The sequence below is a fragment of the Canariomyces notabilis genome, assembly GCF_033297395.1.
Source record: "Canariomyces notabilis strain CBS 508.74 unplaced genomic scaffold N656scaffold_6, whole genome shotgun sequence".
NCBI classification, from domain to species: domain Eukaryota; kingdom Fungi; phylum Ascomycota; class Sordariomycetes; order Sordariales; family Chaetomiaceae; genus Canariomyces; species Canariomyces notabilis.
Window position 1 is genome coordinate 168,290 of NW_027041828.1, and position 24,750 is coordinate 193,039.

Below are 24,750 nucleotides of genomic sequence, written 5' to 3' on the forward strand. Positions count from 1 at the left end.
TGTCTCTCAAGCCACTCCATGTTTGAGAGCACCCTCAGAGCTGGCCATTCAATGTTTCTTGAGCACCGTATTTCGGGAACATGGTGCGCAATCTGCCATGCTTTGAGCAAATCAACACTCTAGAGAAGATAAACAAGAACACACCTTGTCAGCACGCCAAGGTAAGGTCCTCGCTGTACAGTACATAAAAAATAACAGCCACGCCATGGGTTGACGTATGTACTCCGTACTGGGTATGTATGTACGAAGTAATTACGGTCTTTACCGAGGCAACAGCCACAAACTGGAATCTGGGTTTCGGCCAGTGTCAAGCCACAATCGCCGAGCTGAATATGCAAGCACTTAAGCATCCCTGCCAAACGGCCCCATAGGGCGACGGGAAGAATTCCTTTTTTTATCCCTCCTCCGGGTTAACACTTTGATGGGTAGCTGCAAAAGCCCAAGCACGTCATGACAATGCAATATGTGTGAGCAGAGCGCCAAAGTCCCCGGCCTCTTAAATTGGCTGTCGGTACCGGCTGAACAAGGCTGTCATCCATTGCTAAGGTATCTGAATTGATTACGAACATTAAGGTAGTTATCCGTAGTTTGGCCCCTTTTCTTTCGCTCCCGGGGCAACCAGAATTTAGATACCATGCAGTTACCGGGGTTACAAGAAAGACTTGCCCCTGCGTTGACACCTTAACTCAGCTAGCTGGTCCATGCTGCTGTTAGCAACATCACCATGCGATAGTAGTGTACATACCAGGGCAACTATTTCTTACGTCGTTACAAGGGTTCCTGCCTAGCTCGGTGGACTACAAGTGGCCGACTTACTGCTGACCTTCGCCTCGATTATCAGCTGTCAAGTGTCTCATGGCAATTGAATCCAACTTGAACCAAACCAGCCTGGCTCTTGGTGAAGAAGCATTTCAATTTCTCGGGAAACCAGTTTGATTTTTCCACCCGTTCCTCCAAGAAACCTTGCCAATCTTCCTATCTGGTCCATTCCCATCCCCGTCCCCAGTGCCTTCTGTCAGATAAAGTGCCAGCCTTTCCTTTGCCCCCTACATGCTCCGCTGTCTTCGTCTCAGGGTATCAACAGGCCGTTCACATTACGGCCGACTAACTAGCTAATCTATCTAATGGGTAAAGCAGTAGGCTACGCTCCGGACATTAAACTCAAAAGTTGAAGGAGTGGTGAGAACTGAATGCGGGAACTAGAGCTCAATGACAAAAAATGGGAGCAAGAACTGGGGCGAAGGTGATGTCGAAGCGAAAGTGAAGGGGAAAAGAAAACAGGAGGGGTTTGGAGCGAGAGAAGAGGCAGAAACCAACGACAATGAAATGGAATAACTGCGGTTTTCACCCCAACATAATCCATTGGATATGGGAGCTGCTCCGGAGTAGAATAAAAGGATTGGCATATCTCGCCGATTAAAGTGCGTCTTTTCCTCCCGTACTGAAGAAAAGGAAGGAACTACAGTCCACGTCAGCAACTCGACTCTTTCCCCTAATCAATCCCCTTTGCCCTTTCCGCGCCCCCGCGCAATGAAGTCATCCCTTGGCCAGTCTATAGGTATAACTATACTAATCCGTGATTCCGATAATCATCATCATCATCATCGGCAACAGCCGTCGGGGGAAAGAATGAAGTGATTTGATTGCTTCCGGGTCATAACGGGCATTAAAAAATTGCTTGTTGAAAAGTAAGAAAGGTAGATAGCAGTCTGGCTCGAAATAGAAGACGAAGAGAATTTAAATCATGTTCGAAAAACCGCTGATGCCGGCGAGCGGGCCAGCCGGACTGATCATTGCGGGCCGGGACGGGGGTCGCGGAGGAGCCGACGTCACTTGGGTGCGAATCTGAGGGGGGATGGGCCTCGGTGGGCGCTGCGGCTGAGGGTTTGCTGGTTTCTGCGCAGTCTGCTGCGAAGGCGGAGGGGCGGGCTGTTGCTCCAAGGACGGCTGTGCCTGAACCTGGGGATGGGTCTTTGTGGGAGTGGGCGTATTTGCAGCTGAGATTGCCGGCGTCGCTTGAGGGGTGAGAGGCTCTGCGATGGGCTTTGCCATGGTCGTCGCCGTGGGCGTGCTTGTCTGAGGACGGGTGTAGCTGCTCTCCCTCCTGCGTTTCGGCGCATCCTTGACCTTTGGATGGGTGTGACACTTTGCCAATGGTTAGCTGACAACAACCTTGGGGAAAGCGCGGAAATGCTCAGTTGCTTACCTTGTATGCGTGCCTAAACCAGGTGGTTCCCTTTTTCTTGCTGCTCACAAGGGCAATCCACTCATTGCAGCTGCCGCAGAGCCCTTCCCATACGTCTGGGTTTCCATCCATGCGCCTCGTCTCCTGGGGCTCCTGGAACGGATTGCCCGTCGCCGCGCTAATGCCATGGGTGAAGCTCTTATCGTACCAGAAGGCCGAGTTCTTTAGCACGAGCCAGCGCCCCGGCTTGCAAATGCCGCACCATCCTTCGCGCTTATTGCCATGGCCCCTCACCCACTTTGGAGTGTACAAGTCGCCGTCGAACCTTAGCTCCTGCTCATGAGGAACAAGATTCTGGTCGGTGGGGTTCATGTCTTCGGGAGGCGGCGGCACTTGCTCTTCGTGAAGCGAGGCGTACAGGTCGGGCGGATCCGAGAGATCGGTATAGTGAGTATGTAAAGAATGGGGATCGGCGTTGCTCTGGAGCATGCGGAAGACCCCGTGAGAAAGTAGCGGAGGTGCGTTGTCAAACTGATGCGCATCTGGATGGAACGCGTGGGACGGCAGCTGGGTGGGTAAGAGCATGGTATTGCGATGGAAGGCCTGGGCGTTACTCAAGAGGTAAGGATGCTGTTGTGCTGCCTGGAGGTTGCCAAAGTTCAAGGGTAGTTGGCCATTCGCTATCGTGGGCGACGAGTGGCGCGAGGCCATACGAGCATGTAAGTTGAAGGCATCCGGGGGCGGATGGTAGACAAAAGGCGATGGACGTCGATTGGACGTGGTGCCGTAGGATCCAGTCGACCACCTCTTGTTCCTGGCGCTCTCAACCGAGTAAGGAGCTGCACGCACCCCGGGACGCGGCGACGGCGATGCTCTTCCCCTGCTCTGCGTGCGTACCAATTCAGTCCGACTCTGAGGTGTCATTCTCGGCGATGCGACTGGGGATAACTGAGTCGAGGAAATCATTGAATTCCTGTTAGATTGCGATGGGTAGTCTGAGGCCAGAGAAGCCGCGTCTGATAGGGTCGCAGAGAAGTCATCGTACGACGGCATTTCCGACAAAGCGCCAGAGGTGGACACGGTGAAGGACGATCCCGACATCCTGCGTGGGTTTAGCCCGTTGTCAAATGTCATTTGATCCCCGTCTAGCGGATGGCCAGGGTACCGAATGTCAGAGATCTGAATCACTTCGTCTGTCGTGTAGGCCATGCCAATGTTCATCTCAGACTCCACGCCCGGGATGTCCAGGGTATCGCCGCACGGTTTCTGCGCCCAAGAATCTGGCAGAACCGTTAGCCCCTCGATCCCTCCTTGCCGGCCGTGGCACTCACTGCCCTCCATCGTGGTGGCGGGGTAAAAGTCTTGATGAACCGACATGGGCCTGGACGATGCTGTCTCGCTTGGTGTCTGCTGCATTTGCAAGGCGGACGAATCCCACGCCGGCAGTCCCTCGAATACCCCCCCGACACAGTACGAGAAGCCCTCATGGATGGTGGCAGGCCGTGGTCTGAGCCCCTGAGAGGCCGGCGTCGTCCATGCTCCCGGTGGCGCCGCCATAGATTTCGTCTTGCCTGGCATCGCGGTTCCGCTCATAGTGACGATTGGCGGAGGATGAGACGATGGAACGTCTCCCCTGAACTTGTTATCGGCCTCGTTGAAAGTGAAGGCAGGTATATCTATCTGGTGCCGTCTATAGTAATCATGTAAGTTCTACCTTTCTGTGCGGTGGCTGTGACAAGCAAATTGGGAACGGCATACAGCTGTGCCTGAGACGAACCCATAGCCTACGACTCCAGGCGTAAGGAGCGTGCGGCTAATCTAAGATTGAGCGGGAGCTGCGTGTGGCTTTCGGGCGTTAGCGTAAGTGCTAGCTGCTCTGGCAGACACAGGCCAAGGAGGTGCAAGCTTCGGTGGGATCCACTGAGCAAGTTGTGTCGTGTGTCATGAGACTGGGGGAGGCCATTCTTGTAACTTACCGGGATCTTATAACACGCGTAAGGGCTGGTTCCGACGCATCAGATAGAGTCCGGCCAGCTAGAGCGGTAGGTACTATGCGCCGAGTAACAGATGTGGTGATGTGATAGGAAAGGAACGTCTAGATATCTGAATCTGACCCGATAACAGCGTGTCCGAGATGAAAGGAATGCGGTGCCTCCAGATGGGCCAAGGCGTGAAGATGTCGACAGACCGGTGGCGAGCTGGGCAGCAAGACAAGGAGCGAGGATAGGTCTACAGATCTGGGGAAAGGAACGGAATGGGTCGGCGAGGGCCGGCTTGTCCAAGCAATAGGTCCACACTGGCGTCGGTCCGGGGTGGGGGAGGGGGAGCGGGAAAGAGCCAGCTCTTGGTATTGCTATAGACCAGAGGCTGATATATATCAGGAGCGATAACAGAAATTGTTAAAAGGAGTGACTAGCCACTGTGGGGACGGGCGGACAACCAGTGAGTGAAGTTCAGGGTGGGATGACGCGGAGGGAGGAGAAAGAGGCCCGTATGGCGGGACGGTGTAGGACCCTTGGGGGTATAAGAGACAAAAGTCGAGTGGACTGAGTAGGAGGTGCTCGTTTGAAGGGGGGTCATAGTATGGCTCAGCACGGAACACCGGTAGGAGCTAAGCCGGATTTTTGCAAACCTGACTTGCGTCTCTGATGTCGACCACAGTGGTGTGCAGGCGCTGCTTGGTCAGTTCGCAGCGGACAGGCTGCAAGGATCATGGAGGCCAGGGTTCGAATGGGTTGGCAGGGCAAGGCAGGGCTAGGTTGCAGCTGCCCATCAGTGACCACTGACGGGGGCAGCGGAGAGGTGTGAGAGAATAAAGATGTGCGAACCAGGGACTAGGTTCTGGACATTCTTCCCCTTTGGGAAGAAGGGGAGCCCGGGCAAAACACAAGACGGCAGGGAATCCTCCGCAAAATGTCAAAGATCCGAACCCGACCCTGGGGGAAAGAAGCTTGGTAGGAAGCGGACAGCGTGCTCGAGGCAGCAGGTAAGGGCTCAGCGGGAACGGGTCAGACAGGTTCAGGGATGTAACTCGAATGACAGGGTGCTTCGGAGGGGGCCGAAATGGAAGGCTCAGAGAACGACACAAATCGATATCAATCGGTCCAGGAACCGGCACCCAGGAGAGGGGCGACCCATCTGGACGAGACGACGGGGTTGAAAGAAAGTCAGGCTATACCAGGCTGGGACTGGGCCCTGTGGAGGCTGAGAGCTGGACAGGGGACACGGTATCCGTAGTCCAGGGACGAAGACACCGAGGAGGTGGCTTTGTCTTTGTCTCATCTGTTTGCCTTAGGAGCACGAGATGGTGGCAACCATGGAGAAGAAGGGCTGCATTCTGTACGGTGGGGTACGTACATACAAGACAAGATGCAGAGGGTCAAAAGGGAAACAACAGATCAATGAAATCGCAAGGGCTGGGGAGACGCAGACCCGTTGTTCATCCAAAGACCTAGCCGGAAGACACAGCAACCAAAACTGGATGAGCTGACAGAAAGCAGAGTCGCGCTTTCTGGGTTTCCTGCACCGTAGATCCGGCGGAGGATATTCGAGATCAGTGGCATCCGCTGCAAGAAGGGTGCGTGATAGCCCAACCTGTTTAGCCAGGGCCAGTGCTCCGCTCCGCAACGATCAAAGGTCGAGCACGTTTGGCAAAGAACCACATCTGGCATCGAGCACCGTTTCGACACCGGCGATCCGATCTCGTCCTAGATCCTTGCTGTTTCCGCCTTGCCCCAGATAACGGCACGAGGACCGGCTCCGGGGACTATCAATCCAGGCCACATTCGACTGCAGAGTCACCCCAAGATGCAGCAGAGTCTAGGCCTGGGGGAGGGCACAACAGCAAATACTTGCTAGTCCTTGGGTTCTCTTTGCCATAGGAGAATCCAGGACATGCGCACCGAATATCAGGAGCTGTACAACACAACGTTGCAGCTCATTCAGGTAGGTCTTACTGGTATCATTGACTGCCAAGCGGCCACTCCTGCGGCTGGGAATGGGATTGGTCTGATGGGCTGGGGGCGACCGTGCGCAAAATGTCCGGAGAAGGCGCGAATTGGCGAGACGACCTGACCTTTACCGGTACCTGTTGCGCAGAGAAGGATTGGATCGAAGGCCTCGCCGAATCTTGAATGACAGCTGGCTGAACCCCCCACAGAAATTTACAAGCGGATGGGGGATGAGTGATGCTGGCAGCTAAGGTACCTACACGTGTAGGCCTGGTTAAGTTCATGTCTGCAGAAGCATGCGTGAATTTTGGAAGACCATGGGTTTTCGGGATGCATCTTGGTCGCGGAAAATGTGTGGTGTTGGCTGTACTATACGTTTGTCACTCGGACCTAACAATCGGGGTGCGATGAGGTGGTGGTTCGGCTTGGAGGAAATGGTGGTGGTCAGTCGCGTTCAGGAGATGTCGTTGGAAAAAAGACGCGACTCGCAGCAGGGGGCAGCATCGTTTGAGGTTGACGTTACAGTGGGCCTGGCGCGTGTCATGATTCACTGCTGATGTAATATGGTGCAGGGGTAAATTGCACAGGCCCGAAATCTGCCGTTTGTGGAATCGACGATGGTAGGCTGAGCAGAGCCTAACAGGGGCTGCTATGTGTCTCAGATTTGTCGCAGACTCCTCGACCCATGTAACCCTGCGCGTGGCATCCATCGCAACGTCACTTCTCAACTCTTTTCCTTCTCGTCTCGCCCGGAAACAATGGCCTAGCCCCTCGTTTCCCCCTCTTTTTTTCGAGAGATCCAGATCGCAACTCTACGAAGTGGCTTGCCGGTTCGCTGGCAACCGAAGCCGAATTCCGCGCTCCCGTCATCCCGTCATCGGGCGCCGCGCGCCAGGCACAAGCCATACTCCTTGGCGGGAATCGACATCGAGTCTCCCGTCAGACTAGCAGATTTCAAATGCGTGGTTTTCGACCATTCCCGGGCCAGAAATTCCAACGCCGCGCTTGGTGGACAGTCTAGCTATGTCTCGTCGGTTCAAGTGGATCTCAAGCCATTTCTTCCGGTCCTGGGCGGTCACTTCCTAATTTCTAAGGAGTTGCTGCCTTACTCCGCCTGTTAGAACTTTTGAAAGGTTGTAACTTGTGAGTCGCTTCTCGTTTTACAACCCAACAGTCCAACACTAAACGGCTGGACTGCTCCTTGATCATTTTCGCGCAAGTGTTTCCCAATCGCGCCGGCGGAACTAGGCTCCCAGCTTACGGATCGAAACGAAAGCACGTTGCCACCCACTCGGCTCGCTCTTCCTTATGCTGAGATGTTTGGTGCCCTCTGATTTGCTCCGTCTGTGCCTCTTCCACATCGGCCTTGTTATATGATCCTTTCTTAAGGTCCGCGAAGCATGGGGAACCTGGCGCGATAATCGGGGCGATTGCCGTGTCGTGCGTCCGGCCTATAGGGCTATCACGGGATACGAATGTAGCGTACAGGACAAGTGTACGCGTAGTGATGGAGCGCCACAAAGTTGTCGTGTCTCGTTGTCAAATCCGCCGGCTTCCATCCTCTTCCACTAGTCATGTAGGGCGTTGTTGAGCCAAGCTTGGGCAAATATCCAGTTCTCAGGAGGGACTCGTCTAGTGGTACTGCACACCAGTAAATACTAGTATCTATGTTAGATCTTCGGTCGTTCTGAAAGTTAGCAGTTCGGTACCTGCATCAACTACAACAAACATACAGGTACAGAGCGGGCAGCCCCATCCATAATATAGCCTACGCTGTCGATAAAACAAGCACTAGCTGGTAACGTCATTGCAAAGTAGATCGGCAAGAGAACGTCGGCCGAACGGGCGTCTTCTGCCTTGCTGGGCAACCCTCCCCCGAAAGAACTGATTCCTTCTGTTCCACAGACCTTCGATGATATCCGAGCTATCTGTAGGGTGCATGCTAGGATAGGTAGTGGTCAATACTGTACATACCTACACATTTCTCTGCAGGGCCGAAGTAGGCTCGCTCGGCTCGGTACGGAATACCCCTGCTTCTTCGCTATTCCGGCGACCCCGTCAGCCCTGCTCAATCGACAGGCCTCAGGCGCTACTATTGTACATACATACGGTATCGTAGTGTAGTGTACTATGTATGGGGACACGGGTGCGCGGATACGTATCACAGAAAGTTTGCATAACAACGCTGGCCGTTTTGGGAGATTATGTGGCCTTTATTTAGCCGTTCGCTGGCGTCCTTTCATTCGGCTCTTGTGGAAATGCCCGAGCCAGTGGTGTTAACTATAATGAAGGGAATAATGTGGTACTTCCCCACAAAAAGAGGCCGCCCATCGATGCTACAGTACGTGTAGCTGCCTCAGGAACATGGAGCCTTGTACTACGGGAATGCGGGCCCAGAAGCATGTCGGGAGGCTGATGGTGACATTGGTGGTGATGATTATGAGAGAAGGTCGCAGTGCCTGAAACAGATAATTGTACTCGAGAGTGGTGTCCAACAGCACAAGGAGAGCGAAACTGAAGACGGGGAACTCGCCCTCGGCAGCAGGGAGACAACAAAGTCGAGGAGCCAGCAAGCGAGCAAGCGAGCAAGCGGCATCACAGCTTCCCGGGCCGTTCCATCAACTCGGTGCCGAGTGGGTTACATGATATTGGATTGGCGCCGAGCCGACGGCGTGTACGGTTTCCAACCTCGCATCAATCCACATCGCTTGCTCTGAGTTTGATGTTTACGATGATAACACCACATTCAGAACCCGTTGGGTAGCCGGTCAACCTGTCTCTCCGTCGGAGTCGGTGTCCGTTGTAAATCTGGTATCTAGTATTCAGATTAAGTACATATCTCAGGTTAGTTATCAGAGGCCACCGAGAGAGATACCTACCTTAGACATGGACCTCCTCTGCAATCCAATATCAATGGCGAACTAGAACCCATGGTCTTGCTCTATATCGTCCCAACTCCTGCCCGCTGACCTGGTACCTCATGGGAGCTCAATAATGGTATTTGACCGCGGCCAAACATAACCCACAGTAGCACCAAAGAAAACCCAACACCAGCCAACGCCCATAGACCACCTCCACCCATCGCAACCAGCACACAAACCCGAAACCTCATAAATCATCCTAACTGTCCCCGTTAATCCTTCTCCACACCTCGCTCTCGGCAGCTGACAGCCTCTGTCCAGCAGCCTTGGCGAACTTCATCGCCGAGCTCAGCACCCCGTTCCCCTCCCTATCCTCATTCTCCGCCAGAGAACCCCCAACGTTGCCACCGTACGGCACATAGCCGGCGCCAGCCCCGGTTCCGGAGTGGGAATCGTTCGACCCACCCCAACCCTGCTGCTGAGGACTGTGGTAGCCCGTAGGACGGTGATAGTCAACTGGGACTGTCACGGTTGCAGTTCCGCGCTGGTTATATGCCGTCTGGGGAGGCGGGATGGCCATCTGTGGCGGGTAGGTGGCGCCGGAGATGGGTTGTGCGTTTGGGGCTGCTGTTGGCGCTGGCGGGGCTGGTCCCCCTTGCTGCTGCTGATGCGCTGGTAATGGATATGGCGTGGCTTCCGGTAGGCGGGGAACGGCGCCTGGCTGTGGCGGAGGCGGGTTGTCTTGTGTGGGGAGCGGTTGTGTTCTTGTTGGTGCCGGCTGGGACTGTACTTGGTTTGGTGTGGAAGAGGTGCGCGTGGGTGATGATGGTGAAAGGTTGTCGTCTACTGCTGCGGTCTTAGGGGTTATGCCTGACGCTTTGGCGGCGTTGATGGGGCTTTCGGTGTATACTTTGATGGGAGGCATGGTGTTGAGCGATGGTGATGGTGGGAATGACAGATTGAAATCGAGATGATGAGCTTGGACGATCAGCTAAGATGTTACTGAGGTGTAAAGGCTGGGAGAAAGAGTCAAAAAGCCAACGAGCTAAAAGAACTGAGCGGCGTATGTTGCTGATAGTTGCTCCTCGCTGTCGACTTTTGAAGTTGTTAAGTGTCTCTTTCAAGGTCGGCAAGTCTAACGCCGATTGTATAAGCGGCTACGTCATCACCAGCTGATGCCAGATACTACAGCTGAAAGCCTTATTCAAACCACTTTTGCCTCCTTGTGCAGTCACTGACGAGATAGCTTCAAAACCAAATATCATGCCAAATTGGTTCCAACTCCATCAACCCTGACGAGATTGTGTCTCTGAAGTGTGCGTACGTACCGTAGCCGAAGTGCCCGTGGTGCTTTCGCCGAGGAATTGTCGGGACGATTGGAGGCGATTAAGTAGGTCCCGATAACGTTATCTGCTCTTTCCCCTGACCGGATGTCAGAGCCGCCCCACATTCACGCTAACCAGAACTGATCTAGTTCCTTTAATGCCCTGCAGCTATGGTGGCCGATACGTACATACCGTCCGTTCACGCCAATTTGCACCGCACCTGTGTAAACCTTCGTAGGCCCACCCTGGCGTGGTTTATAGAATCTATACAATACTAGGGCTTGCAACTAAGCAGTTAACTATAGTACCTGGCTTGCAAGACACTGCAATTCGCAAGGCACTGCAATTTGCAAGGCACTGCAATTGCGCAATGTACCGCGACTGCGCAAGGCACTGCAATTCGCAAGGCACTGCAATTGCGTAAGGTACTGCAATTGCGCAAGGCCCTAACTACAGTACAACCCTGGTTTGTTTGTTAGGGCAGAACTCACGACCAGGGCCCTGGTCCAAATTCCAAAAAGATGCATCTCAACAGCCTATAGGGAATGCTTCAACGCAAAAAAATAAAGCATCTAGCAATAATCAGGGTGGTCGCTTTATTTGTCTGTCTTTTCTGTGCAAAAGGTGGCTGTTTTCTATCGAGATATGAATTTTGATGTTGGCCCCTGTCTTCTAGTCAGGCGCTAGCGAACAAACCAGGAGGACATTATACTCAACTTGCAAGGTACTATAATACCCTAGCTCTGGAACCCTAGCCCTAACCCTAACACAGTACCTTATACAATTGCAGTGCCTTGCGAATTGCAGTGCCTTGCGAATTGCAGTGCCTTGCGAACTGCAGTGCCTTGCGAATTGCAGTGCCTTGCGAATTGCAGTGCCTTACATAATTGCAGTGCCTTGCGAATTGCAGTGCCTTACATAATTGCAGTGCCTTGCGAATTGCAGTGCCTTGCGCAGTCGTAGTACGTTGCGCAATTGCAGTACATTGTAAGTCGAGCAGTGGGGGCCTTGCACAATTGCAGTACCTTGCGAAGTTGCAGTGCCTTATGCATTTGTAGTGGCTTGCGAGCTAGAGTGGTTGGGGTCTTACAACGTTTCTATAGTTGTAAGTATGAAAATAGGACAATATGGCTTGTAATGGGTGGTGGAATGCAGTAAAACTAGTTACAAAGTGGTGCACTGGGTGTAAATGTATAAAGGGTTTTGCGCAAGTCTGGTGCAAATTGGCGTGAACGGACGGTATGTACGTATCGGCCACCATAGCAGCCGGCGGGGCAGGGCTCATTCACGCATTGCGGGATGTTCCTGACGGTTGGAGCCGGTGAACCGGAGCACCAAATCTAGGTGCAGGCCACCGACAGGCGGCGCACAGGAATGGACGAGACGAGACATTCCTGCCACGAGCACGACAACCCATTTGACGATATTCTCCTGTGAGAAGACACGGATACCAAAGCCGTCGCCGCAGCGAATTGACCTCGCAAACCCCATAAAGCGCAGCACTATCCGTAAGCCCGTTCTAGACTCTGGGACACTACGAGACCGCCGAGACACAACGAAAAGCCGAATTCTACGCGTCCTCCGGGGTCCAGCGCACACATTTTTACCGCTCGGATCAGTTGACCGAAAACCTCTCCCACTTACTTTGCAAGAGGGGCGGACAAGATGGTGGGCAAAGTCAGTGAGCGCGTTCTCCTTCGGGAAGGTAGGTTCTTCTACAGATTTGAACTGAACGCAAGAGGAGCCCACATTGCTAACCATGACCGCCCAGGCCTGGAGCGGACCGACAATGGCATGAAGCAGACGAGTTGGCCGGATGTGGCCCCGATCAACCAGAAGAATTATTATACGTAAGGGCCCGCTTCCTGATTTGTCCCAACTGGGACTGACACGGACGGTTAGGGATTACATGAAGCGCGATGACCAGATCCTCTCACTCCGGCTTCAAGGCGAGGCAAACAGAGACAGACTGGTGCAGAACGCCAAAGACCGCGATCGCGCCCTCAACAACACTGCAAATGGGGAGGTCCCGCTTCCTCTCGACGACCTCCAAGGCGAGGATGGTCCGGGCCCTTCAACGGCCTTTATGGATCCATCCAAGATAATCGTAATACATCCGGGGAGCCAGAACCTGCGGATTGGATTTGCCAGCGACGCATTACCCAAGACCATCCCCATGACCCTCGCAACCAAGTATTCCCAAACCGAGTCCGAGATGTACGAAGCCCTCCCCAGACGGCAGTTTGAAGGGCGAACGATGGATCAACAACACGGCGAGGAGTGGGCAAACAAGTATCAAAAGATGTGCAATGACCTCAAGATCGACATGCGCGCAAACAAGCGCAAGGTGCTTCCCAACTCGAAAGATTTGGTGGTCAACTTCAATCGGAGGACTGAGCCCGAGGTGATTTCGCAGCACAACGACCCGTTGCAGGTAGAGTGGACGGATGTCAACCCTCCTGGAAATTCCGGTTCGGCTGCACCCGTCTTTATTGGGCAGCAGGCCCAACGAATCCCAGATAATTCGGATCCCAAATTCAAGCTTTGGTGGCCGATCCAGCACGGCTGGTTAAACGAAGATGATTATCCCACCAAGACACAGTTGATCAACGACCTCGAGACCCTGCTCGAGCAAGCCTTACGCTTGGAACTAGGTCTAAAGCCGGACGGAGACCGAAAACAATACAGTTGCGTCCTGATTATCCCGGACCTTTACGACAAACGGTATGTTGAGCTGCTTCTACACATCTGCATTGAGTGGTTCGATTTCAGCCGCGTCGCATTCATTCAGGAGAGCATGGCGGCTACCTTTGGTGCTGGCTACACGCAAGCTTGCGTGGTTGACGTGGGTGCCCAAAAGACATCCATCTCCTGCGTCGAAGACGGTCTTTGCATAGAGGACTCAAGAATCAACCTCAAGTATGGCGGCTACGACGTCACTGAGACCTTCATCAAGATGATGCTCTATGACAACTTTCCGTACCAAGAAATCAACCTTCGCCGGCGTTACGACTTCCTTCTGGCGGAGGAACTCAAGATCAAATACTGCACCCTCTCGCAGGCTAATATCTCGGTTCAAAACTTCGACTTTCACGTACGCGCCCCGAAAGAGGTGACGCGCAAATACCAGTTCAAATTCTACGACGAGGTCATCTTGGCTCCCATGGGCTTCTATGACCCCTCCATATTCGATAACTCGGTCAAACTCCGCGGTCGACGCAAGCTGATCGACCGATCCTACAACGCATACGATGTAGAAGTGCCTGATGATCCGGCCTCGGCTGCTCAGCTAGGCATCCTGGCACTCATACAGCCGTCAGTCACGGCCACGGCAGCCAGCTTCAGCGGTGCCCCCGGGGACATGGCAACCCCGAGCAAAGAACGAACCCAGCCCTTCAACTTTCTAAACCGCGGTGATGCCACCGCTACTCCTGGCACATCCAAGGCGCCGTCCCCGGCGCCCGACGGCGCCAGCACGCCGGTTCCAGCCCCTTACATCTTTGGCTCTCGCGACCCGAACGGCAGCCCGGCGCCGAGCGGTCGCAACGGCGGCACCCCGGCGCCGGCCAACGGCACTTCAATGCTCCCAGCTACCTCGTTCGACGGCCTACCGCAATCCCAAATCCAGCAGCGCAGCGCCAAGTCGCTGGCAGCCGAGCGCGACGCCGTGCTCCCGATCGCCCCGCTCGACATCGCCATCATGACGAGCATCCAGAACGCCGCCAAGGGTGACGAGAAAAAGGTGCGCGAGCTGCTCGGCAGCATCATGGTGGTGGGTGGCGGCGCCAAGATACCGCACTTTACCGCGTTCCTGGAGGAGCGTCTCAAAGCGCTCCGGCCGGACCTGGCCGACCGCATCCTGGTCAGCAGGAGCGCGAGAGAGATGGATGAGCAGGTCGTTGTTTGGAAAGGCGCGAGCGTCTTTGCCAAGCTGTCGACTAACGACTCGTGGATCACGAATTATGAGTACAAGATGCTCGGCAGCAGGGCGATTTACCACAAAGTGCTTTGGCAGTACTAGCACATGATGCTCGTAGGACCGGCTGGAGGAAGGTTTGGCATCTGGCCGGAAGGTTTCTTTTCACGTAGCGGGGATGGTTGGAGTTGCGGCGTATGGGTATGTACAGACAATGTGGGTATGTATCCTGACGGGATTGGGTGAGATACCTACATATAGAACCGCTCTTGTGCTGAAGTTTCAGACTAGATTGATCATTGCGGCTGTATCCCACTTCATTTAGTGACTGCCATGAGTGTAGTGGCGGAATAGGCATAGGCCTTGATTGGCATTGGACTCTACCATAGGTGTATAGTCGCAGACCAATATGAAGTCCAGGCAACGACAAAATGGATGGCCACTTCCCTCCTACGAAGTACTGCTGCATGAAGAAGTCCATACCTTACCTAATTACCTCGGCGCCCTCAAAACCATCGACTGACAACTCTGAGTTTGTATTATCGGCTCCGCCCCTGTTCGTATTTACCGTCGCCTCCACCGCTTGCGAGCCCTACAACTGCCTGAGGTACGTGCTGCCCAACTCAACTAGCATAACACAAAGGTGCCCTCCGAGAACCGTAGCCCCTGCTATAGGCGGCAATGCCAGTCTTCGGCTTCGGGTGAGAAGCATCAGGTTGCTGTGAGCGTGCACACAACTCCCTAACCTTCATCGTGTAGACTATGCTAATAGTATTTAGGGTTCCCTGTCTTCGCTCTCGGCCGACTTCTGCTACGTGTATTCATCGTGACATCCAGGTGGGACAAGCATTGTATGTGGATGTGTCCAACCTGTAGGTTGCTGGCTCTGGAATCCAGGGCAGATCAGATCTGCAGAATCTATAACGCTGTCTAGCGTCTGGGACCTCTGATGTGAGCAGGGCTGGGAAGCACCTAAGGGATAAAACGTGGTGGTAGCATTCATGGGTCGAAGCAGGCCTCAAAATCAGGCAAGAGGAATGGAAGACGGGTGGTACAAGCCAAACCACATGTACCTTCCTTGATACAGACCTGCCACACTGGGTGGTTGTTGGTTCTTTCCTCTGTAAGGTATGGAAGGTAGCCTACCTTAGGTAGTAGGGCGGAGATGGTCGATTGGGGTGAGGTACCTAAAGAACACCCCCGACACGTACTCGGTTTCAAGCAAAACCTTACGCCCCCCAAGAGTGAGGTGTAATGGGGATCCATTGGGTGGTGGGAGGCAGGTCAGCCACCGCATAGGTAGGGCTGTTTTTTTTTTTTTTTTTTTTACTACTGGATGTGCTCTCAACAACGCGTTCTTTCCCCGGACAGCACTCTGGAAAGTGTCGGACTACATGCTGTCAAGTTCGCCAAGGAAATATGGAGGCCGCCCTTTAGGGGAAGTGGTTGTGTTGAGCTATGAAAGGTATGTAGTCGTTCACAACTAACGTATCGGGGGCAGACGACGGATTGGTGACATAATTGCTCGCTAGACTGGGAGGAAGGGGTAGTCGAAGACTGCGGAGGTAGGAGGTGTCTTGGCCTTCTTAGGTTGTCCGAAGGGTCGCGGACAGCGGGAGCGTGTGGGCGACGGCAGGCATTAGTGCGAGTCGCACTTGAGGACGCAGTGGTGCCGTTGGCGTCGATGGCGGATCCATACTTCCTGGCATGGCAGTGGAGGCCTCGCGTGGCATTCCTTCGGCTGGTGCTGTCTCCAACGGCGTGGACAACACGGTTCTGACTTGGATTGAGTCTTCTGGCTTAGAGGATGGCTGGGTCTGTCGTTGGATTGGGACATTGAAATGACCCTGTACGTCATGTTGGTGAGCAGGTCGGGCTCAAGCTGACTGCCTAGGTACTGCTTATCCTACGCTCCGGCTCAGGGAGGATATGACAGTCAGAGATTGCTCCGTGTTCGGCTGAAAGTGTTAGCCGGGCGAGGCAGGCGCTGAGTCGAAGGAATGCCAATGAGAGGACTGGGAGGTTGGAATCACACCATGCTGTGAAACACCGGCCTGGTAAGATCATGTACGTTAGGTCTACGTGTTGCGGCGTCGGGCAGCCGGGCAATTGGGTACTTACACGTGCTGCCCAGAGACAAGCTGGAAGTTCAATGGTCCACAAAGAGCAGTCTATAAATGCCGTGGTGGATGTCGGGATCATGATGGCCTGACCTCTGCATGTGGTGTTCCAGCAAGGTGCAAATATGAACTCCTGTCTTCGCAAGAGAGCCTTTGTGATTGTTCATCTCCTCGTAACACAAGCTTAAATCATTCAGGCACATACTAACTTGCGCGGCTGCTGAGTAGCATGGACAATCAGGAAGCCAGTAGGGGCTTGTTTACCCCGACAGGGGTAGTTGTTGGCAATCTGGGCTACTTGAACCTTGATCTTCGAGCATCTTGTCAAATCAAGGGGGAAGCGGAGCAAAATAAGCGGATCTACGACGTAAGTATGTAAGTGATGGACTTGAAGCACTTGATATAAGTGTTCCATATGTTCGCCGTCTGGGTGCAGGAGGAGTTGCACCCAACTACCATACAGACGGAGCCACATATGACCCTAGCTACCTAGTAACCCACCTGCAAAAGTTGTATGTATAGTAATGGAAAGTGTGAATCGGATTCGAGAAGTGCTTGGATGGATTTCTCCCTGGAAGCCGCCTCAGCCGAACTTGTTCTGATTTTGCTTCCGGCTTCGACGCCACATCTTCGGATGCAGTTCATGACTGCAGCCATGATCCGCGTGGCGATGAAGATGGCTCATCTAAACAAAGAGGGACTAGTACCCATGGTCACGCAAATTCATGGGTGCCTGCTGAGTACAGTAGCCCTTTGATGAGATGTGATAGGATTACAAGTTCTGAAATCTGAATTACAGCTCTCTGCATGTACTGTGCATGTTAGCAGTACTTGGATAATGGCACTTTTGGTGCAACGCAGTCGTGTCGTACTGCCAGTAGTTGTACATACTTGGCAAAGCTCACTTGCCAGGGAGTCATCCGATTCACCATGGCGCCTTGCAATCTGATCACTGGTCGTCTGGTGCCCTTCGCTGATACGGCGCTTAGCCCGGGGCAAGTGGCCCCCTTTTCCTGGTCATGCTAGCCGACAGCAATTTCTAGATCTTTGCACCCCTAGTGGGTGCCCAATGGGTTTGTGAAAGAGTTCGGTAGCGGAATATAAAAAGCCCATGTGATGACTGGGGATGCCCGCCAGGGGTAACCGGGCAACGGGTTGAACCTCAGTTCAACTTGCTTCCAGGTGAAGTCGTTTTGTTCAATCCACCAACCTCGAAACCCGTATATACAGTTCTTGAAGGAAAATGGGCAAAAAGTGGGAGTGACACATTCTACATAATGTGACATAGCCCGTCGAGGACGGATCCGATGGAGCTTCCACAGCTCCCGGGGCGCAGCCCTTGCGAGTGGCTGATTCTCCCGTTCTGCTTTGGGGCACCTGCCGACTACTCATCAAACAAATCCCCCCGCAGCCCTCCAGCTCGGGGCTCACGTCCAGAAGCTCACTTCAGTCTTCATCTTTTCAGCACAAGTCGTGCCGTCATGGCCCTCGAACCACACGGTCGCGCGGCCTCAATACGATCAAAGGCGTGGTCAATCACCCAGGAGTCAATTCCTCCCGACAGGGAAGAGCCGTTTTGGCTCAAAATCAGACGCAGCAAGCAACAGAGGTACTACGAAGTGAAGATATCCGCCCGCGGATTGAAATGGGCCAACCTGCAACGATACCTCCAGCTAGAGTTTGGCGATGAGGCCATCCTCAAGGACCAGCCTGAGATGGTCAGTGAACAGAACGTGAAGGGGGTTCCCCGCCTTCACTACCCCTCTCTGTTGTTGTCTGTCTTGACCACTGGGACGACGACGCGTGGAACGAAGCTGCAGATTTCAGCTAACCAGGTAACCGTGCTGCCTGCAGACGGTGCTCAAACAGGATTACGTCGTCATTCTTCCCAGAAAACTCAACACGGTAAGCTGCTATCCATTTCATGAAAAAAGCTATGGCTCGCTAATGAAGATATTAATGCTGCCAAGGGAGAGATCCAAGATATCGACTTATTGAAGGGCAGGCAAGAGGACGTGGATGAGTTCCTCAATGACCTCGAACAGGAGAAGAAAGAACTCGAAGGCCTTGGCCCCATTCCCGAGGACTTGGAGGCACGAGGCGATTGATGAATGAGCAATGATAGTTGCCGAGAATGTGAGAACCTGAGGTGGAAACGGTGACTGCTAGACCGGTTGCGCTTTCTGTCTGCTTTGCACATAACATAGAGGTTGGGAAGGAGCGTTCTTCATTCTTCAGGGCATGATCACCCCGGTTTTGTTGTGGTTGGTTGAGTTACCCGTGTTAGAAGCCACAGCCACCTTCCATTGGATAATCCATTGACTTTTTGGGTCCAGATATTGCTTTTGTGCTGCAACTGTGCTGCAACTCCCGGTTGTTTACAGATAACGTGGAAAGTGACTTGACTTGCTCGGCGGCTCTTGGTCCGCTAGTTCTCCACGATAAAGTTTCAAGGTTGATATACATCGATTCTCGGATCCTTCTCGGACACAATTGGGGGAGAGATGATGGACTGGTGTGGACTCCTAGAAGACCCTAAGGGTGAGAATCTTGGGAAGAGCCCCTAGCCTTCTTTGCCGGCAGTGATCCGAGAACGAAGCATACTTGGAGCCTACCCGGTGCAGAACATCTACTACGGTAACTCGCAAACAAGGCTTTGAGGGGGGGAGCTGATCATGCAGCCACCATCCCGAAGCCCTGCGTGTATTTGTCACTCGCAGGTCTACCAGTACTACGCTCTCGCTGAGAGTTCCTCAAGAGACTCATAAGTCGGAGTTGCCTCCACCACCGTCAGCTCTCCTCAAGGTTCTGGAAGGAATGGCGGCCTGTCATTGAGGCTATACCATCACCATGGCCGCTAATGATTCTGACTCTGTTGCTGAGCGTCTCCTCAGGAGACCCAGCACCTTCAAAGAAGCGTTGCAGAACTGGGAATCGTACCCGGATAATCTTCCTGGTGTCACCGAAAGTGCAAAATTGATCAAGGACTTCAAACGGCATTTCGAGGAGACCAAGGAGATGGTCCTCCTGGTTTTTGAACCCGGGGGCGGGAACACCTCCCGTGCCCGCGCCCGTGCCCGTGCCAACGCCATCAAAAGGAAAATCCGCCTCATTATCCATGATTGCGGCATCCAGGCCAGTATTCCTACCTATGGCTCGAACGGAAACCCCTCGGGGCATGCGGGTGAGAGTGGCTCGGACAATGGTACACTCCATAGCGCCGACGGAAGCAACCCATCGATTGCCGCCATGGGCGACCGCATGTCGTACTTCATCTTGTCCCCCAAAGATCTCGAGGATTTGTTGAGATTTCCTACTGGGACTACTGGTGATCCGGTTTGCCGACTCATGTTTGTACTGCCTGCCCCCTTAATCACCTCGTTAGGGGTTACGGTAGATTATTCTAATTTGACCTAGCTGACGGTTGCATCAGATTTCTGGAATCGACTGATCGGGGCTCGCGTCAACGCTTCAAAATCACCGAAGACATGTTGCTTAGACTGCTCACCTATCATTACGTTTCCCCTTGCTTTCTCAACTTCATTTCCTACTTTGGCCACAACCCAATGACAGGGGACAGCGACTTGTTCTTTGGCGGCTTTCGAAGCCTCAAGACATTTGCTCATCCCAACTTCAGAGTCGAGGAGCTTGGCCGCAGCGGCTTCCACTACCAGCTCTCCTTTGAGCTGAGGACCATGTTCGACGAAGATGACCTCGACGGCGGGGGATTGGATACTGAACCCGCCCATGCCTCGAAGCACAGGTCCCGTGGACGCTTCAACTGGCTCAAGCGCCCCGAGAAACGCCACGATAAGCGTGAAGTCAACTTGGACGCTGACAACGCGGGTGATGGTGAGCAAAACAGCATACGGCGGGTGATGCAGACAGTGGTATACCACAGCTTTGACATCGACAATGGTAAAAGCGTATGGATCGTTACCAGTCCCGAGCACCCCAACGGCGAAAAGGACTCCACAAAGTGCAGTGACTACGATGTCAAAGGCGTCTTATCCACTGTTGACAGAGTCTCGTCGACGAGCAAGACCAAGGAGCGCTTCCAGGCCAGCTTGGATGTACTGGTTTGGCTGATTGAGTGGTCCCTGAGCGACTATGGCTTCTACATACATGCGTTGGATGACATTCTAGAGGAACTCGTACGTCACCCGCAGTGCCTTGCCTTGTTCCAAGATTGGGGCTAATTGATTCATGGCAGACGAATTCGTACGCATCCTCTATGACAGCCAACGTTGTTGAGGAGACTGTTCTCAAGGAGCTCAACTTGTTCATGGAAAGCCTAAACGAGTGCATCGTCGGCCTGGAGGCAAACATGCGAGTCTGCAAGGCCCTTATCGGATTCTACAGAAGTCTCCTTGGAGACAAGAAGTTGGAGAGGCTGAAACCGGCTTGGATAGAACCAGACCGAGAAGAGCTGGAAGAAACTATTGACGACGCCACAGCCAAGATCCAAAACTTTTGCCACGCCAACGAGGATATGCTGCGACGCGCAAAAATGGTAAAGGAGATGGGGAGTAGACGCGAAGATATGGTACGTCTGGATCGCCCCCTGAGAGTTGAGAGTCTCGGCCACTACTTACCATGCTGACCCAATCTCAAACCTACAGATTCACCGGCTATTACAAAACAGAAACGAGCAGACCATGAAGGAGCTCGCGAGATTGACGCACAAGGACTCGGCGACCATGCGCATCTTTGCCACCATCACCCTAATTCTCCTCCCCATGAGCGTCGTCTCGGTAAGCCGCCTACCTACCTTATTCCCCCCCCAACCCCCTTATCATGCCCTACCTTGACCTCCCCGTCAACTCCCCTAGCCTTGCCATGGGGTTCTAACAACCCACAGACAATCTTCACAACCGACATCGTCCGCTTCCCATCCTCGTCTTCCTTTGTCGGCAACTGGTCCGGTGCAGCCGCCGTCTGGTGGACTGCCCTCACCCTGCTGGCCACTGCGCTCGTCGGCCTAATCAGCGAGGCCTGGCGCCAGGCCGTCCTGCACCGCCTGGCCCTGTCCTCCACAGCCATTCCAGCAGGAAACCCCGCCGCTGCCGCCGCCGCTGCCACCCTCAAGGGGTCAGGAGGAGGTGCTCATGCTAATATCGCCGGCGGTGGCGTTGACCGGAACCGTGTGGCCCGCATGGCTCTAGGAATCATGGTAAAGCTAAAATGGTTTAGCTATAGTGATACTGCTCATGGGGAAGGTCGGGGGCTGGGTGGCAAGTTGAAGCAGATGGGAACCGGCAAGCGGCACGGGACTTCGCGTGCGATTCATCCCACTACTTCTACTACTGTGAAAGAGGTAAGAACAGGCACCGAGGTGGGAGTCAGCGCAGCCGCCAATGAGCCGGGATCTCTGGCGAATTTGCCGAGGCTAGCATCAAGGTCTATGAGTCAGTTGTTGAAACTGGTGGGTGTCAATGTTGTCTCCCAAGAGGATGGAGACGTGGGGATCACCAGCTATCAGCAGGGTGGTGCTATGGAGATGGGTGTGCGGCATCAGAATGGGACAGGTGCGGCGGCGACGGTGACGGCGTAGCTACCCAGTACCTATGCGAAAGTGCGGTAGTGTGCAACGGGGGACGTCGGTGTCCTTGGGAAGGTCTGTGGAGCTATTGGTCTGCAACAGCAAGATGGCTCCACGGGGCTCCCAGTGAATTCCTTGAGTAGCTGTACAGTCGATTATACTCGCGCGTAGCATATTGGAACTTGAATAAGCATAATAGGATATGCAGAAAGCTGAACCCCTGGAGTAACAAGTTGAGCAACTTATTGGCTGTTCAAAGGTGGAAACCAATTATTCTGTTGATAGCCCTGAAGCCCCTGAACGTAGCCATCATCTCAGTAGCGATGTGGTCCAGCCCCGCAGACAACCGCAGGATAATATACAGACTTAACAGAATAGCCGTGACTTGATTGCTTCATCTTGTGGCGTAGCGGTTCCAAGTTGAAACTCGTCGGCATTGGCCTCTTATTCAAAAACGACTTTCCCAGCCTGTTGCCCGGGCAACCTATTGTTCTTCTCCGGATCGCAGGTTTGACTCGTCGATCAACTGCTAGTATCATCTCCCTTTTCCCTTTTTCCTTTCTTTTTGATCCTTTGCTTCGCCTTTCTTTGACTCCTCCTCCTCTTTCTTCCTGCTTCATTCGAGAGATGATCACGTTTGCGTTTCCTGCTATCGATAGAGGACCCAAAACATCCTGGATCTTGCAACCACCTGGAGCCGAGCAAACTCACATCCTGAAGTGGTTGAAACTGCGAGGATGGCCGCGCGATTTCCGTCATCCTCTGTTGTGGAGGATTGGGAGGCGATGCGTCGCGTTCATGAAACTCCTGGCTCCGGAATAGGGCCCCTGAGCGGTTGCTATCCAGGGAGAGACCAACCCATTCAGGGTCGCTGCTTAAGGAGTGAGCAACAACTCCTATCCGGTCTTCGTGGGTATGGGAGGAAGCGGCGAACGACGCCTGTGTCGGGCTCAAGGAACGATCCCGAAACGACGCGTAGAGCCGCAAAGATTCAGGAAGACAAGCTACGGCTGAATCTCGTGCCGTCGGGTCAATGACGAGCATCTTTTGCAGCAGATCGACCAGGTCGTCTGACTTCAGACTTTTGACTCGTTTCACAATTTTCTCGCACCACTCAATCCCGGAGCCGTGACCAGGCCGAGGCAGGCCGTACGTGAGTCGTAAGATGACAACCCCCAGAGACCAAATATCTACCGCTTCCGTGTACTTGTGCCGTGGCCTCTCCATATGAATCTCGGGGGCAAGATAAGTGTCGGTGCCACAGAATGTCCTCAAGGTGCCGGCTTTGGAAAGGCCAAAGTCGGACAGCTTGACATGGAGATGTTCTGGGTTGTGGTGGGCATCGCGATTCTTAACCAGAATATTATGCGGTTTGATATCTCGATGCGCAATCGGTTTGGGCTGTCCATGAAGGTAAACCAGGGCGGCCAGACTCTGGCTCAAGATGGTCAGGCATTCAGCCCGTGAAAAGGGGTTGCTTTTATGGGCATTTTCCAGATTACCGAATGGCATGTACTCCAAATATAGGAGCGGCCGCGGTGCCTTGGTCCAGAAACATAGGCGAACAATGTTCTCCTGCCAGAATGTGAGATTCATGTCTAATCCACGTTTAAAGACGGTGTATTTCATGCCCACTCACATGAGGGGGGACTTTTCTCATAATGTCAATTTCTTCTTGCCATAACTTTTCATCATATTCTCTTCCAACAGGCTCTTTACGGGCATATTCCTCCCCGGAGCTGACGTCCCAATACCGGCTAACCGTACCAAAGCTACCCTGAGCAATCACTTTCTGTAGGAGTAGGATCGGACCGTCAGAAGGAGTGAGTTCTCCGGTGTTGCAATCCGTCTCCTGCCCACTCCGGCGGAGGGGGTTACCAAAGAGGCTCCCAACACCTGTCGACCCATGAAGGAATCGCTCAACCTTGGCGATATACGCGGCCGAAGTTATATCATGATCAGCGACAACGATACGAAACCTGAGGATTGGAAGGGGCTGCACAGTGATGGCGTCGGCCTTATTGGGCAACTCAAAGCCGGCGATGATCCAGTCGAATCTGACTCGCTTCTCTTTACCTTGCTTGTCATACGTGACGGCAGTTCCATGCATGGACCCGAGGTCTCGCACAATCAGGCGGTAGAGTCCATCGCTGAATGTGTTTTTGTAGGTAAGGGCGAAATGGTGTCTGCTAATACCCGACAGTGAAGGCAAGAGGACATCGCTGTCCGAATCCTTGCCAAACACCAGTCCTCGGGGGGTTCTTGGAAGGTTGCTGAACCTCAATTCGATGCAAGGCAAGCTGTCTAGCTTGTCTGCGGTTTGGTCGTCGTCCAGAGATGCCGTCGACTCCCGGCTGTTACGGCCCGGCGTTGACTCGGACGGAGGCAGTCTGAACCTTGGAGGTGCCTTGAGTGGATGACTCTCGATCGTATCCCATGCAAGGACGCATGAAACTTCGGGGTATATGCGAGCGATCAAGTCAGAATCTCCCACCATAGCGACAAGAGCGTGGTAAGGGAGGATAGGGGGGAGGGAAGACGATCAGTGCATAGCGTTATAGGTCGGTATAACTACTCCTAGTAGAGACTCTGACCACGGGGAAAGATCTAAAGAACGAGACAAGAACAAGAAGACGAGACAGAAACCAAACCACCCAGATGATGGCTTCCCTAGGTAAGGTACTTAGCCATTTCGCAGCTGCCTTAGCTTCGCCGAGAAGTGGCCAGCAAACTTCATGACATCCAATGGAGCTGCTGCCTAGGAAAGGGGCACCCTCCTTCGGCGGCTATGGCCGCGGTAAGTTGTATCAGGTAGCCCGTGTGCAGGGCAAAACGATGCAATGGACTTGTA

General features: G+C 53.6%; 6 protein-coding genes across 6 annotated transcripts; 3 read left to right on the forward strand and 3 right to left on the reverse strand.

The window, feature by feature from the left end:
• Window positions 1-1,550: 1,550 nt before the first annotated feature.
• On the reverse strand, window positions 1,551-4,347 carry N656DRAFT_569608 (uncharacterized protein). The gene is made up of 5 exons (XM_064810129.1): window positions 4,162-4,347; window positions 3,944-4,030; window positions 3,517-3,875; window positions 2,207-3,465; window positions 1,551-2,145 (listed from the first exon to the last, which is right to left on the reverse strand). The coding sequence occupies exons 2-5, from the start codon at window positions 3,964-3,966 to the stop codon at window positions 1,738-1,740; spliced, it is 2,049 nt and encodes a 682-aa protein (XP_064671646.1). The 5' UTR covers window positions 3,967-4,030; window positions 4,162-4,347; the 3' UTR covers window positions 1,551-1,737.
• A 4,908-nt stretch (window positions 4,348-9,255) lies between these two features.
• Window positions 9,256-9,921, reverse strand: N656DRAFT_796584 (uncharacterized protein; the record flags this gene model as incomplete). Its single annotated transcript, XM_064817546.1, has 1 exon — window positions 9,256-9,921. One exon carries the CDS (start codon window positions 9,919-9,921, stop codon window positions 9,256-9,258), a length of 666 nt encoding a protein of 221 aa, XP_064671647.1.
• Window positions 9,922-11,623: 1,702 nt separating this feature from the next.
• Window positions 11,624-14,678, forward strand: N656DRAFT_749812 (ARP8-like protein). The gene is made up of 3 exons (XM_064812984.1): window positions 11,624-12,026; window positions 12,093-12,171; window positions 12,224-14,678. The coding sequence occupies exons 1-3, from the start codon at window positions 11,987-11,989 to the stop codon at window positions 14,340-14,342; spliced, it is 2,238 nt and encodes a 745-aa protein (XP_064671648.1). The 5' UTR covers window positions 11,624-11,986; the 3' UTR covers window positions 14,343-14,678.
• A 2,570-nt stretch (window positions 14,679-17,248) lies between these two features.
• Window positions 17,249-18,510, forward strand: N656DRAFT_570110 (uncharacterized protein). Its single transcript, XM_064810130.1, has 2 exons — window positions 17,249-18,262; window positions 18,328-18,510. Exons 1-2 carry the CDS (start codon window positions 17,665-17,667, stop codon window positions 18,378-18,380), a joined length of 651 nt encoding a protein of 216 aa, XP_064671649.1. The 5' UTR covers window positions 17,249-17,664; the 3' UTR covers window positions 18,381-18,510.
• Window positions 18,511-18,817: 307 nt separating this feature from the next.
• On the forward strand, window positions 18,818-22,166 carry N656DRAFT_570171 (uncharacterized protein). The gene is made up of 5 exons (XM_064810131.1): window positions 18,818-19,707; window positions 19,791-20,511; window positions 20,571-20,903; window positions 20,980-21,111; window positions 21,219-22,166. The coding sequence occupies exons 1-5, from the start codon at window positions 19,208-19,210 to the stop codon at window positions 21,909-21,911; spliced, it is 2,379 nt and encodes a 792-aa protein (XP_064671650.1). The 5' UTR covers window positions 18,818-19,207; the 3' UTR covers window positions 21,912-22,166.
• On the reverse strand, window positions 22,167-24,651 carry N656DRAFT_570233 (kinase-like protein). The gene is made up of 2 exons (XM_064810132.1): window positions 23,539-24,651; window positions 22,167-23,474 (listed from the first exon to the last, which is right to left on the reverse strand). The coding sequence occupies exons 1-2, from the start codon at window positions 24,394-24,396 to the stop codon at window positions 22,422-22,424; spliced, it is 1,911 nt and encodes a 636-aa protein (XP_064671651.1). The 5' UTR covers window positions 24,397-24,651; the 3' UTR covers window positions 22,167-22,421.
• Window positions 24,652-24,750: the final 99 nt, after the last annotated feature.